Below are 16,075 nucleotides of genomic sequence, written 5' to 3' on the forward strand. Positions count from 1 at the left end.
CAGATCTCCTGTGCATGTGTGGAACATGTGGAACCACAGCATACACTTTCAGTAGTATAAATTAGGGCAATTTATCGCACTATATGAACTTAAATGCTATTATTGCTTAATCTTGATTCTTAGTGCGATTATGAAATTGCAAAGGCTGCAGTTATTTTTTATTTTTATTTTTTTATTCGCAGCTTGTCAATGAAGTATGGCTCCAAATGCTAATCCATCTGAAAGCACTGTGAGTTTGAGTCGCATGAGAAACATTTATTAACATCTTGTCCAACAAAAGACAACATTTAATAACATGTTTTACTCCAAACTCACTTCATAACAACAGTTGAGCATCCTTCTGTGAGATGATGTGGCTTCTTACGCAGAATAAGCAGTGTTTCAATCTTCTGTTTATTTAGCTACAGCGATATGATGCGTGTTATCTACTTCTACGGCAGGGCATATTTGCAGTTTCTCCGCGAGAGCGCCCTCTGGCTTTCAGATGGAGAAGCATTTACTACTGCTCACAGAGCTGTAAAGCTCTGACAAGCTGCGCATAAAATAATCACAGCTTTTGCCAAATCGCATGCGGTTTAATCACGATAAATCATCCAGCCCTAGTATAAATACAAGTAGTCCGTGTCCATGCTGTCCACAGCTGTCCGTGTACGTGTCCAAACTGGAGTATAACCAGGGCTAAATATGGCGGTGAGCGTACTCTTTTGATGATGAAATTCACGTCGCGCACTGTACGCTGACACTCGCATACACATAAAAAAGTGAAGTATACTTTAGGCTTTAAGATGCTTTCATGTTAGTGAAACTTTTGCAGGCAAAGTATTTCACAGATCCATTGTCAATAGCTTTTGGCAGTCCAAAACATTTCAGTATTCAATATTGCATGGATTCCTGTTTGTTTACTGCATTTCGCCTGCAGAATTTCTTCGTGCAATGGTAAACGTGACCGCACCTTTATTCATATACCGCTCACAGCATAACCAGGTGCTGTATGTGGTGCAGTGCTGTGCCATGCATATTCATATTCATTGTCCTTTTTTTGGAGCAAATCCTTTCAATGCAAATGAGAATCTTTATAGAATGAATCAGATTCACAAACATTGGCAGACAGAATTAACATTGTGCTTTTAAAGCAGAAACATTCCACTATTACAATTTGAACTGGATTTTATTAAAAAATGATTGTTTATGGATATTTTCTAGTGATTATGGCTGCCGTAAATAATCATTTCGGCTTAGTAAAGAGTTGATTCATGTCTCCCGTAGAGCGCATCAGATCATGGGATTCTGCTGCATCCTTTAGATCCAGCCAAGTCATGAATTGCGATCAGCACTAATTTTGTTGCCATATTTGTTCCCCGTACCTGATTTGCATAATGCCTTCAGTGAATCAGGTGCTAAAATGAGGCATGCTAATAAATGAAACTGTCAGTGAATGTGTTTTTCCCACTGAATTCCCCATGAGTGTTAGTTTAGACTTTGAGACTTCAGTAATGATCAGACAGACAAGTTATTTTATGCTTGGCAAACATGTTTATAGAAATGTTATTTCTTCACACACAAAGTACCACACAGCACATCATCCAAAGCCCAAGAATGAAGTGTAAATCATCTTGGTCACTAATTTTTTTTCTGTAGTATTGCATTGAAACTGTACTTATATGCTCCTCTGGTGTCATGAACAAGACGAGAGAATATTAGGCTACATTCTTTTCCACTGACAGGAGCTGACATAAACATAATGCTCATCATGAGCCGCCACAATAAACAGGAGTTAGTGTAATGTTGGTGATGATTGATGGTGAGTGTTGGGGCAGCTGTGGGGTCCAAAGAGACTTACTTATTTATAGTGAGTGGCTCACAGCCAAACATGCCTGAACTGCTTTGCGTCCGACTCTGTTTGGACCCCCAATCATGCATGCGGTCCCCTCTGAGTCCCAGCAGGTGCTTCCTTCAACTGCATTCCCATAGCTTGTTAAGACAGGCTCTTCAGTCCTGATGGAAAGCACGGATTATCACAAGTTCGTCTTCACAGCATCACTGAGTAATCAGCTAACACCAGAACAGGCCAGTTTTAGATGGCAAGCTTTGCACTTGTAATCCAGTCATGTAACAAGTGCCGGGTTTCATTGATTATTCCTTCTCATCCCGGTTTTCTCAATGCATCTCATTCATGGTTGAATTGGTTTATCAAAAAGAGATTAGCTTTGTGATCCTGGAGGTTCTAGCACCGTGTACTGCAAATTAAACCAATCAAAGGAAAGATCCATGGTTTGTACTGCAAATAAAAATCAAATAATCAAATAAAAGTGACAAAATTCCAAAAATATGCCAACACTATAATCGTTTATACTTTGGCATATGTGTCAATGTGTTTTGGTGCATTACTATTTTTAATGATCTTCCAGATGAAGCGCAGTCTTTTAAGTTTAAATTGGATGATTAATCATTTTAATGTCAAGGTCGTAAAAAAAAAAAAAAAAAAAATCAATGATTGATTTTGCATGTTTCATCTTTTTCATATGTGGCATATGAGTCAATGATGAGCTGCAAACTTAACCCTTGTGCATTGTTCAAATTCACTACCCTTTCGTTATGTTCGTGGCTGAAAACATCCACTAAATTAAACTGCTGTAAAAATGTATCAGATAAATATTTTTTTCAAATTTTTTTGCATAAATCTGTTAATCAACCTCTGTCCTGATCAAAACTACTAAATGTTTAAAAAAAATTCAAGATTTTTACTTTTTTATTGCCAAGTTTATAAATGATGTCACTGATTTGGGGAAAAAAACACACAAAATGACTTATTTTCAATATAAAAAGTGATTGTGGACTGGATTTTTTTTTAACCTTTTATCACAGTCTTGGACATGTCAAAGATTAGTAACAACATTGGTTTTGATGCATTGTTAGTTTTTGTGCAGCATCAGATTTTAATTTTTTCTCCCTCATTTATTGTTCGTGGCTGTTTTTGCCCCATTGACTTCCATTATAACGACATTTTTTGATTGCAAAGCCATGACACCATAAAATCATGCATTCTTGATTGATGGTGGTTTTCCCTGTTGGGAAGAGGTAAAATTTCTCATTTTTACAGTTGATCACCAGGTGGCACCATTAACCCTTTAGATAGGCCTGTGCAAAAAAAAGCTTAGTTACTGGCTTTTATATGGAATTATATGGAGTATAACAGCATATTATAGTGTGTGTGTGTGTGTGTGTGTGTGAGAGAGAGAGAGTAAGACCTTTGCGCACTTACCTTGAAAATATGACTCAAAATATGCACCTCAGCTCTCAGAACTACATGGAGTAAACAAAAACAAAGTAAGTGTATTTATGCACCTGCTGCCTTTTGATGGTGAGAAGTACAGACTAAACAAAAACAAGGTAAGTGGATTTAAACACTTGCATGCCATCCTGCTGCGTGACTCCAGGGCCAACGCATTAAGGCAGGAACACACCAAGCCGACACCGACGAACTAGTGGCGACGAAAGCAGACTGCGAGGTTGGCTCACGTCGGCAAGGTCTGGGTCCAAAGTTGCCCTGACACACCAAACCGACGCTCGACAGCTGACGGCCAAGCAGCACGTCCATTTAGCGCCTGCATAAGATGAAATGCCTTTCCATACCAGCAGGTGGCAGTAGCTAAACAGCCAATCAGAATGACCAGATGACCCCACGGATGACGAGCTCTGATGCCGATTCAACATGTCGAATCGGCTGAAAAAAAAGCTGACAGGGACCAACTTCAGCCGACAGTGAGGAACACACTGAGAAAACTTAGTCGGCTGAGGAACAAAATCTGCCCAACAGCTGACCGTTGGCTTGGTGTGGTCCTGCCTTTATGCCATCGCAAGGGTCCAGAATGTGGATTCTGTGTTCAATCTGTTTTTTTTTTTACAGAGGAGATGATTGACCTCCATGGGCGCCTCACAATGAGAAACTGGAGTTGTTCCACTTTGGTTCATAATAAATTATGTTCATAAATTTGATGCAGAGTAGATTTTTTACAGAAAAAAAATGGAAAAGTGTATCACTGAAGGATTTTTTATGGTTTTAAACTGGCTTTACCATCAAGAAAAGACAAAGCATTTCACACATTCTCACCATCAAAAGGCAACAGGTGTATAAATACACTTACTTTGTTTTTGTTTACTCCATGTAGTTCTGAGAGCTGAGGTGCATATTTTGAGTCATATTTTCAAGGTAAGTGCGCAAAGGTCTTACTCTCTCACACACACACACACACACACACACACACACACTATAATATGCTGTTATACTCCATATAAAAGCCAGTAACTAAGCTTTTTTTTGCACAGGCCTATCTAAAGGGTTAATGGCGCCACCTGGTGATCAACTGTAAAAATGAGAAATTTTACCTCTTCCCAACAGGGAAAACCACCATCAATCAAGAATGCATGATTTTATGGTGTCATGGCTTTGCAATCAAAAAATGTCATTATAATGGAAGTCAATGGGGCAAAAACAGCCACGAAGAATAAATGAGGGAGAAAAAATTAAAATCTGATGCTGCACAAAAACTAACAATGCATCAAAACCAATGTTGTTACTAATCTTTGACATGTCCAAGACTGTGATAAAAGGTAAAAAAAAATCCAATCCACAATCACTTTTTATATTGAAAATAAGTCATTTTTTGTGTTTTTTTCACCCAAATCAGTGACATCATTTATAAACTTGGCAATAAAAAAGTAAAAATCTTGAATTTTTTTTAAACATTTAGTAGTTTTGATCAGGACTGAGGTTGATTAACAGATTTATGCAAAAAAAATTGAAAAAAATATTTATCTGATACATTTTTACAGCAGTTTAATTTAGTGGATGTTTCCAGCCACGAACATAACGAAAGGGTAGTGAATTTGCCCACAGTGTATTTTTGAGGTTTTGAAAATTTTCAAAGCATTTTCCCAAAATATATATCAAAATAAGATTTGTCACCAAAAATCATTCCATTTGCTGAAACACAGAGAAAGTTGTGGCCAAATTAAGACTCAAAATCACCCCATAGTGGATGAAAACATCCCCAACAACACATAAGGGTTAATGCGGTGAAAAATAGAGATCAATAACTAAATAAAACAAAATGTCAGAAATTCTGGTAGTTTAATCTTCTTTGCTTTTCTTCAAAGACCTGCCTCCCCCTGCCACCAGAGAGAGACCCCCCGGCTGTAAGACAGTGTTTGTCGGCGGTTTGCCAGAGAATGCAACAGAGCAGCTCATTGTGGAGGTGTTTGAACAGTGCGGAGGTATCATCGCCATCCGCAAGAGCAAGAAGAACTTCTGTCATATCCGTTTCGCCGAGGAGCACACAGTGGACAAGGCCCTCTTCCTGTCAGGTACATATTTAGATAGATAGATAGATAGATAGATAGATAGATAGATAGATAGATAGATAGATAGATAGAAGGGGTGTAATGGTACACATATTCGTCCTGTGAATTTTCAGTATGTGTATGACAGTTCGACGAACACAGTGTTGTATCCTAACCACCATTAAACACCTATAATTGCTATTAACCTATAAACTCTGCGTTTTGTTACTTTCGATAAGAAACAAAGTGTCATCTTTCAAATTCTGTCCATTTTGATGTTCTTTTATGTGGCACAACAGATCAGTGTATAGGCGCTTCAAGTAAAGCGGCAGCGCGGGGCGAGTGAACGCGATCATCTCTTCCTCTTTAGCACTAGTTAGAGAATAAACATGAATGAACATCTGAAGGTATGTTGAAAGATACAGTACAACTTACTGAAATGTATCACATCTCACTCAATCAGTGTTTAAATGGCATAAAGACGTCAATAAATTAGCCTGTTAACAATATGTCACAAAAGCATTACATTTACCTTAGGCAAGTCATTCAGTGGTCAGTGACGTGACGGGTCTTTTTTTTTTTTTTTTTGTCCACAGGCCTTGATAATAATAAAAAACAAAGATATGACATACAAAGTATGTTAGGTAGTACAACTAGATGACTTTTATTGAATCCAAAAGGTTTTAATTATATTTTGCTACATATAAAGGTATTTTAAAGATTTGTCAAAGGGTCATTCGGTTTAACCGTCCAAAGGCCAATACAGACATTTCATTTGTGATAAAAATGTTGTTTTTATTCTGGCATGATTTTATAACATCATATATCAACAGTGCAAAATTGTATTAAAATTATGTGTAGAAGTCGTTGCTTTGTTATGAGAAATAATGTCCGGAAAAATTTATTTCATTGATGTCATTCGGAGTAACCGATATAAAGGGACCGTTTTGAATCAAGTCATGTGGTCAATATCATGTGACAGGATGTGACATCATTCAGACACCTGCAAAGGACCACATGGTCATGAAGCAAAGTAACTAACTCTCTCTTAACTATTTGAAAAATTGACGTTTTCACTCTCATACACGTCCGGAAACATGAGGTCATTCGGTACAACCGCTATAAAACATGGAAAATATTGTTATATTTTTTTTTAAACTTGTACTAAATATAAAATGTTTGATTGTTCTTTTGCTAGATATCAGCCTGTTAGCATTGTTTGAAAATATCGTCATTCGGTAAAACCGAAATTTTGGTTAAACCGAATGACTTTTTTGGTGACAAATTTTGTCCATCTTGTAAAAAATGACAAAAGCAGTGTTAATTGATTATAAAAACCACATAATCTAATTGTTAACACTTAATAAAACTTCAAAATTAATTATATCTCCATTATGTTTTTACACTTTTAAAAGCCTTATTCATCAATGACCCATATGCACTATATTAGCTTATGCATTCATTATATTTTACTTAAACTGTTAGTGATGTCTTGATTATTTAGTGTATGTTTAAATAAATTTGTCATGAAAATGACAGCCTCTGTGTAAATGATTATATTTCAACAACGAATTGGAGTAAAAACATAATTTTATAATTAGATTTAGAAGTTAATGCAAAAACTGCCTTATGTACAATTTACATGTTTGCGTACAATTTGTGTTGTTTATTATATGCAAAAATTATTATTATTATATCTAAAAATAAATAGCAACTGAATTTAGGCTAACAGTTTGGGATCTGTTGTTAATTGTATTATTATATATATAAATATATATGTTTTGGTTTCCTTAAAAATTTTAATTATAATTGAATTAATTTGAGAGAGAGAGAAGCAATTTGTTGAGTAAACCACTGTTTAGTAAAAAAAAAGAAGCAATTTTATGTTTAGTTTTCTCCCCCTGCTGTACCGTCCATTTTGTGTACCGTTACACCCCTAATAGATGGATGGATGGATGCATAGACAGATGGATGGTCCCTAGCGTTTCACAATGTCACAACGTTTCAAACAAGAATACAAAAAAGTATGCTAAATCATGCCTAGAAGCTTGTGTGCCACACGTGTGATTTAGAATAATTTCACTTAACCTTTTATCTCTTGTAAATGAGGGCCATGTGTCCACAAGTTCCCTCTTGACTTGATTGATTGATGCTGAATTAATTAGGGGGGCGGGGCTTCCACACATCACTCAGAGAACTCAAGATCTGTAGACACTGGCCGTCGAGAGTCCCTCACAAAAGAGGTCAACGAGAAGACAAGCGCCGACATCTAGTAATAAATTTCTGCCTTTGAACGCTGCATATCAATCACGGGCCAGGCTTGGTCACATGACCTGCCGGGGTCTGCTTCTCCTATCTTTAGTTCCCATTGACAAGTCTCCCATCACATCTTAAATCAGTCTTTGTATGCAAATATTAGGATGTCCATCTCTGCCCCAGAAAGCGAGTTTAAAGTGCCGGCCGCTCCAATAATACCCTTTTCCATTATTTATTCTTCTCTGAGTGTTGCTCTCTCAGTGGAGAGGGGCGAGATTGGAGCGGCGCCCCATATATTATGTGGCCTCGTGACGGAGCTCTGCAGGCCTTTCCATAAATAATGGTGCTCATTTCTAACGTGAACACATTGCGTAAAATATTTAACAGCGTCTGGGGGCTGTAAAGCAGTGATGGAGAGGCGGAAGTAAACCGTGAAGCTCTTTCTCTCGTTTCTGTTGACACGGCCATCTCTGAATATACATTCTCCTTAAAAACACTTTTCAGCCCTCTCTGTAATGTACTCAGAGCATCATATGATTCATAATTCACCGGAGCTTCTTTCATACCACTTGGCCATTTGTCAAGATACTTTTCCAAGCAATTTTCTGCTTTATGCTGAAATATATAAGCCTTAATATAAAATCACTTTCTTTTTTCATCCCATCACAAACCAGATTATTCTCATGCTTCATGGCTTGTCTGTGCCGGTGAGGTTTTTGATTCGACCTTCCCATCTGAGTGAAACATTTGGGACGTCTTGCATGTCACACAAAATAAACGATAGGAAGGGTTTGGCCTCAAATCTCAGAAGTAATGATTAAACAGAGAGTCACGTTGTCACAGGTCAGTGTTGGTAGTATGTTGTTTTTCTCAGAACATTCTTGGGTTTGTTAAGAGTGAATGTTTTTCTGCTGTTCTCATTCTTCCTGCATTTTTGTCTTTTATAACATTTAACTTCTTGCCCTTTACTCTCCTTCTTTCTTTCTTCTCTTCCACTTTCCTTTCCTTTTTCTTTTCCGTTTTCTTTTCTTGTTCTTGTGTCTTTTCTTGTCCATTCCTTTACTCACCTTCCCCTTTTTTCCTCTTCCCCTTCTTTTTTCCTTTGCTTGGTTTCCCCTTCCTCTTCCACTTTCCTTTTCTGTTCTCTTTTCTCTTTTCTTTTTTTTAATCTTTTTTTCCTGTCTCTTCCTGTCTTTTCTTGCCCATTCCTTTACTCACCTTCACCTTTTTTCCTCTTCCCCTTCTTTTTTCCTTTGCTCGGTTTCCCACTTTCCTTTTCTGTTCTCTTTTCTCTTTTCTTTTTTTAATCTTTTTTTCCTGTCTCTTCCTGTTTTTTCTTGCCCATTCCTTTACTCCCCTTCCTCTTTTTTTCCTCTTTCCCTTTCGTATATTTCCGTTGATCCATTTCCCCTATCTCTTCCTCTCCCTCTTTCCTTTCTATTCTGTTCATTTCCTGTTTTATTGTCATTTCCTTTACTCTCCTTCCCCTTCTTTTTTCTTTCCCTTTTTTTCCCTTTATTTTCCTTTGATCGGTTTCCTCTTCCACTTTCATATTCTGTTCTCCGTTCTTTTTTATCTTCTTTCCTGTCTCTTCTCTTTTTTCTTGTCCATTCCTTTACTCCCTTTCCTCTTTTTTCCTTTTCCCCTTTCCTGTATTTCCTTTGATCCATTTCCTCTTCCCTTTCCTCTTTCTTGTCTGTTCTGTTCCTTTCCTGTTTTATTGTGATTTCCTTTACTCCCCTTCTTTTTTCCTTTCTTTTCCTTTACTTGGTTTCCCCTTTCTCTTCCACTTTCCTTTTCTTTCCTCTTTCTTTTCCATTACTGTTTTTTTTTTCTTGTCCTGTCCTTTACTCCCCTTTCCCTTTTTTTCCTCTTCCCCTTTCCTATATTTCCTTTGCTCGTTTTCCCCTTCCTCTTCCACTTTCCTTTTCTGTTCTCTTTTCTTTTCTTTTTTTTTATCTTTTTTCCTGTCTTTTCCTGTTTTTTCTTGCCCATTCCTTGACTCCCCTTCCCCTTTTCCTCTTTTCCCCTTTTCTTTATTTCCTTTGATCCATTTCCCCTTCCCCTTCCTCTTCCTCTTTCCTTCCCTCTTTCTTTTCTTATTCTGTTCTTTTCCTGTTTTATTGTGATTTCCTTTACTTCCCTTCCCCTTCTTTTCCCCCTTCCCTTCCTTTTTCCTTTCTTTTCCACTTTCCTTTTTTCCTCTTTTTTTTGTCCTTTTTCTTTACTCACCTTCCCTTTCTATTTCCTCTTTGCCCTCCCCTTCTATTTCTTTTCTCTTTCTTGTATTTATCTTTTTTCTTGGCCATTCCTTTACTCCCCCTTCCCCCTTTTTTCTTCTTTCCCTTTCCTATATTTCCATTGATCCATTTCCCCTATCTCTTCCTCTACCTCTTTCCTTTCCTCTTTCCTCTCTATTCTGTTCCTTTCCTGTTTTATTGCCATTTCCTTTACACTCCTTCCCCATTTTTTCCCTTTATTTTCCATTGCTTGGTTTCCCCTTCCACTTTCATATTCTGTTCTCCTTTCTTTTTTATCTTCTTTCCTGTCTCTTTTCTTTTTTCTTGTCCATTCCTTTACTTCCTTTCCTCTTTTTTCCTTTTCCCCTTTCCTATATTTCCTTTGATCCATTTCCTCTTCCCTTTCCTCTTTCTTGTCTATTCTGTTCCTTTCCTGTTTTATTGTGATTTCCTTTACTCCCCTTCTTTTTTCCTTTCTTTTCCTTTACTTGGTTTCCCCTTTCTCTTCCACTTTCCTTTTCTTTCCTCTTTCTTTTCCGTTACTGTTTTTTTTTCTTGTCCTGTCCTTTAATCCCTTTCCCTTTTTTCCTCTTCCCCTTTCCTATATTTCCTTTGATCCATTTCCCCTTCCTCTTCCACTTTCCTCTTCTCTTTCTTATCTATTCCGTTCCTTTCCTATTTTATCCTTTCCTGACCATATATCATGTTTTTCTTTACTCTCCTTCCCCTTCTTTTTCACCTCTTTCCCTTTCCTTTCTTTTCATTTGCTCCATTTCCCTCCCTCTTCCTCTTCTTTAATTTCCTTTCTTCCATTCTTTTCCGCTTTCTCTTCCTATCTTTTATTACCCTTTTCATCTTCTATTCATTTTCTCCTTCTTTTTTCTGTTCTCCATTCATTTCTTTTCCGTTGCTCCTTTTCCCTTTACACTTCCTCTTTTCTTTTTTCTCCTTCCCTTTTTTCCATCTTTCCTTGTTAATTCCTTTACTCCTTTTTCCTTTCCTTTGCTCCATTTCCCCTTCCTGTTCCTCTTATCTTTTCTTGTCCATTCCTTTACTCCCTTTCTTTTTACTCTTCTCCTTTCTTTTCCTCCATCTTCTGTTTTTCTGTCCTTTTTTTCTGTTTCCCTTTCTCTTTCCTTTTCATCCTGTCCTTTTTTCCTCTTTCCCCTTCCTTTATATTTTCCATTCCTTCCCTCTTCCTCATTCTTCCATTTGCTTTTGCTTTACTCCCTTCCTCCTTCTATTTCCACTTCCCTTTCCTTCACTTCCCTTTCCTTTTTCTTTGTCATTGCCCATTTCCATCTCCTCTCCTCTAGGTTATAGGATCAGACTGGGATCAAGCACAGATAAGAAGGACACAGGCCGGCTGCATGTAGATTTCGCTCAGGCTCGAGATGACCTGTACGAGTGGGAGTGCAGACAGCGCATGCTGGCCCGGGAAGAGAGGCACCGGCGCAGGATAGAGGAGGACCGTCTTCGGCCCCCTTCACCGCCCCCCATCGTTCATTACTCTGAGCACGAATGCGGCCAGTTAGGAGAAAAGCTCAAAGGTGCGACACATGACATGTTATACCTCCGTCATAGTGATTTTGTTGTGTTTATGTGTCATTTCCTGATGCATGTGAAGAGGCTGCTTCAGTCCGTGTGCCCAGTGGCTGGATGCATCTAAAAGCTATTCGTCTCTTTGAGTTTGATGATCCACGCAGTTTAATAGCAACCATCTGTTTAGTGATTCTCTGTCAAGGAGAAAAGTTTTTGAGTTGAAATCATACTTTTCCATGTAATATTTTATATGCAGCGGGTATGCTGTTCAGCTCACTTTGCAGTGGTTACAGATAACTGATGAAAGGCAGAGAAGAAAGGATGAAATTACATGCTGTGTGATTGTGAACCTTTTGTGCTGTTTGCTGTAGAAAATCTTAACAGCACTCTCATATCTGCTAGATTTGTCGGTATATTGAATATTGGACGATTATTTGTGACAATTATTATTTTTAATCTGTTAGTGTTGAGTTTAAATCAGGTAAATGAGCATCAAAATCAGTTTATTGATGGAGAGGGATTTCATATTCACGACACACTGATGCAGTCTTAAAAGGGTTGATGGATTATTAATTTAAATTATTTGACAGCATTTTTTGATTATCTGAAGTTAAGACTTCCATAAATAAATCAAAGCAGCCTAGAATTCTCAGTTGTGCATGTGTTTGTGTTCAGGATTACAGCAACAAGAACAAAATAATTCTTTATTTCTAAATCTTCGCTGCACAAGCGGCAATATCTTTGCAACACTCGTTAACGCCAAACATCTCAACAAATCTGTGCCAAACTGTTCTTTTTGTTAAGTTGCAGATTTTACATAAACACAATAACACTAAAGAATAATAGATTGCTGGAAGAGCCTCCCTGTAGCATTCATTACAATGATTTTCAGTTTTCCCTGTTTCTCATCTCATTCCCAGCCGAAAGTTGCAAGCCAAATCTTTGTAGTTCATCATGACTGTTTTCCCCTCCCATCTGCACATACACACCTGAGTATCTCTTCATGAACAATGTAGCCTTATTTTTACTGAACGCACACTATCAATATCAGTAATGTGTTATGATTGATGTCCTTGCTGTTGTCCTCTCCTAAATGTCCTCTACCTCTGTGTTTGGCCCAATAAACATGTCCTGCTAATAAGTTTTGACACTAGAAGGTCCCAGATGAGAAGTGTTCCTTTCCAACATTGTACTCAGCTCTCTTCCCACCATCTGTTTCTCCCCCCCACCGTTTTTTCCTTTCTCCACTCAGACGACTCCAAATTTCCCGAGGCGGTGCGTGTCCTGCTGACCTGGGTGGAACGAGGGGAGGTAAACCGCAGAAACGCCAACAACTTCTACTCCATGATCCAGTCCTCCAACAGCCACATTCGCAGGCTGATGAACGAGAAGGCCTCTCATGAGAAGGAGATGGAGGAGGCCAAGGAGAAGTTCAAGAATGCCCTTTCTGGGATTTTAGTACAATGTGAGTGTTTCTTTACAGATTTTGCTTCTGTGTCAAAACCTAAAAAGCTGCCTACCTAGACAGCATTTTTGGGCATTTTTCCATCATTATCAGTAGAGGAATAGGATTTTACACAAATTATGATATCTCACTGATCACAGCTCATCATGATCACCTCTGCTGTAATAAGACCCGATTGGCCCGCAGGTGGCGGCTGCAGATTTGCATTTCTCTGATGCACAAACCCTGAAGTGATTTCACTGATTTCGCCGTTTAAAGCAAATATACATGAGCATTGACTAGCACAGCTCATTTTAGACACATTTCACACATCTCTTTGTGTGATTCTTACTATAATATGCCACAATTCACATTTAGAAAGATGGCACTATATGTGTGAGGATTCAGTAATGCAATAAACACTACCGGTCGAAAGTTTGGGCTTTTTAATGTTTTTAAAATGTTTTAAAAGTCACAGATGCATCAAAAACAGTGATATTGTGAAATATTATTGCAACTTAAAATGTTTTCTATTTGAATATATTTTAAAATGTAATTTATTCCTGTGATCATCATTACTCCAGTCTTCAGTGTCACATGGTCCTTATAATTATTCTAATTTGCTGCTCAAGAAACATTTCTTGTTATTATTAAAGGGTTCGTTCACCCAAAAATGAATATTCTGTCATTAATTACTTACGCTCATGTCGTTATGCTCATCTACAGAACACAAATTAAGATATTTTTGATGAAATCCGATGGCTCAGTGAGGCTTTCAATGCCCAGAAAGCTACTAAAGACATATTTAAAACAGTCATGTGACTACAGTGGTTCAACCTTAATGTTATGAAGCGACGAGAATACTTTTTGTGCGTCAAAAAAACAAAATAACGACTTTATTCAACAATATCTAGTGATGGACGATTTCAAAACACTGCTTTATGAAGCTTTACGAGTCTTTTGTTTCGAATCAGTGGTTCGGAGCGCGTATCAAACTGCCAAAGTCACGCCCCCCAGTGGTGAACCATTGAAATTTTAAAACGTTTTGAAACACTTAGGACGTAACGAAGCCTCGTTTACTGAAATCACATGACTTTGGCAGTTTGATACACGCTCTGAACCACTGATTCAAAACAAAAGATTCGTAAAGCTTCATGAAGCAGTGTTTTGAAATCGCCCATTTTTTAAAGCCCAAAATTTGACCCTAACTTTTGAATAGTAGTGTATGTCCAACAAATTCAAACATTAAATAAAGTTAAAATTGGTTTTGTTGATTGCACTTCATGCACTTTTACTGATCTGATTTATCAAAATGATTCCATTTACACTTGGCCACATAAAAAACGGATATAAGTATATATATATATGGAGTTCACCTCACCGAAAGCAACAAACATGAGCTGCATTTTATTGATCATCAGCTAATTTCAGAATCAAAGACCGCAATAGGAGAGAGCGCAGCAACAGCACTGGTGAGATCATTTAGTCTAATTACTATTAATGAAGATAATTTCATTTTTAATGCATCTGTGACTTCATTACTATTCAGTTTGCGCTCGGCTTGCTTAAGATATACTCTGCTGCTCATCTGCGGTGATGCAGTATGTGACTATAACATTTTATTTAGCCTATAACACGTTTATTTTTAGCATTTTTGAGAGGAGTAAGATTTGCATATGTGGTTTAACAACCAGATGCATTTAGACCTGTTCAGTTTTGACTTGAATGCATCCCAGACCACCTCCTGAAGTGGTTTTGATTTAAATCTCAAATGCATTTCGGAGAGCATCTACACCTGGTCTTTTCACGATCGGATAGCTATCCCATCAGAGAAAATGCATGCAATGACCTGGCCCTAATTTTTTGAAATTCTTAACAGATCGTTAGAGCTGCTGCTGCTCTGCTCACGTCAAGTAAAAGCTGCTTTTCCGAAGAGCTCTGAAGTGCCGTTGCCTGTTGTGTGACGTCGCAGTAGTTTCATCTATACTATCAGACACAAAAGGAAGCATTCAGTAAATGGCTGCTGTCAGCTACTGCATGATTACACTTCACTTCCTGCCATCATAGTAGTACGCCCAACGCAGCAGTGCTTTGTTCTTGATTGATCCAATGCCCAGAGAAATGGAGCTACTACTCACACATATAGTTTCCTTGATGCATGAGCAGGCGTAATGTTCAGTCTGCGTTTGATTCAAGTATAAGGGGGGTTGAACTTAGAACAAATCCAGTAGAGATTTAATATTTCATTAACATGAAACTGTGGTATAAGAGATGGATACAGACTTGTTAAAAGGTCACAGCACAGAAAACCTTGCCTTGAAAATGATTAATTTTCAAAAGAAAAGAAGTTAGTGTAGGTGAATATCATGCATATGCATTCGTCGATGAAAGCTGAATTAAATGTACCTGTTTGCTGTGTATTTACTGTACAAGCAGATATTCAGATATTCACTTAGAAAGCTTTTGAATGTAATGGCAAAGGTTGTTTTACTGTCTCTGAGAAAACTCGTGACCTCAAATCCAGGGCAAGTGAATTTTACGCTCTGCCATCAGTTACTTTTCAATGTCTCGGTTTGATAGTGTACATGCTTTGATCTGAGATCAGTGTGGACCGAAGGTAAGTTCTCCTCAGGTCTCTACCACTTTGAGCTGAATGCAGAAGAAGGTAGAGTATGTGAACTTCATGAGTGCACAGCTACAGACATGTGTAGAAGAGTCTGTGATTTTGTTTAGCTGCTTAGTCTCTGGACAGCACACCTGATGACCCTTCATAGATTAAAAGTAAGTAACCCCAAATGGTCACTAGATTGTCATTGACTAATTGCTTAAATAACACTGACTGGAGTTTGTAGAATTGCATACACTTCTGATGACATGCCACTCAACAACAACACGTGCACATAGGCTTTTAACTGGTGCATAACACTGTCTGTGAAGTCTGTATGTTGCATTATAGAGGCATTCACAATTCCTTATAATGCACTGGGAGCGTGCACTTTAGTACATATTCATTATTAACTATGACTTTTCCCCCTAGTAAGGTAGTTGTTAAGTTTAGGTATTGGGTAGGATTAAGAATGTAGAATATGATCATGCAGAATAAGGCATTAATATGTGCTTTATAAGGACTAATAAACAGCCAATATTCTAGTAATATGCATGCTAATAAGCAACTAAAAGTGTTACCTTTTTTTTCCTCAAATACTTTTATTCAGCAAGGACACATTAAATTGATAAAGTGACAGTAAAGACA

The 16,075-nt window shown here is 37.8% G+C and overlaps 1 protein-coding gene across 11 annotated transcripts in view; it reads left to right on the plus strand.

Annotated features, from left to right (window-relative positions):
* The window catches only part of enox2 (ecto-NOX disulfide-thiol exchanger 2), a 287,212-nt gene that overhangs the window by 219,490 nt on the left and 51,647 nt on the right, over nt 1-16,075 (plus strand). For all 11 annotated transcript variants that reach the window (XM_048175874.1, XM_048175873.1, XM_048175875.1 and 8 more), the window contains 3 exons: nt 5,158-5,364; nt 11,153-11,386; nt 12,631-12,843. In XM_048175874.1, the coding sequence (XP_048031831.1) occupies nt 5,158-5,364; nt 11,153-11,386; nt 12,631-12,843 (654 nt within the window). The remainder of the gene's footprint in view (nt 1-5,157; nt 5,365-11,152; nt 11,387-12,630; nt 12,844-16,075) is intronic.

This window comes from Megalobrama amblycephala, linkage group LG23, assembly GCF_018812025.1.
Source record: "Megalobrama amblycephala isolate DHTTF-2021 linkage group LG23, ASM1881202v1, whole genome shotgun sequence".
NCBI classification, from domain to species: domain Eukaryota; kingdom Metazoa; phylum Chordata; class Actinopteri; order Cypriniformes; family Xenocyprididae; genus Megalobrama; species Megalobrama amblycephala.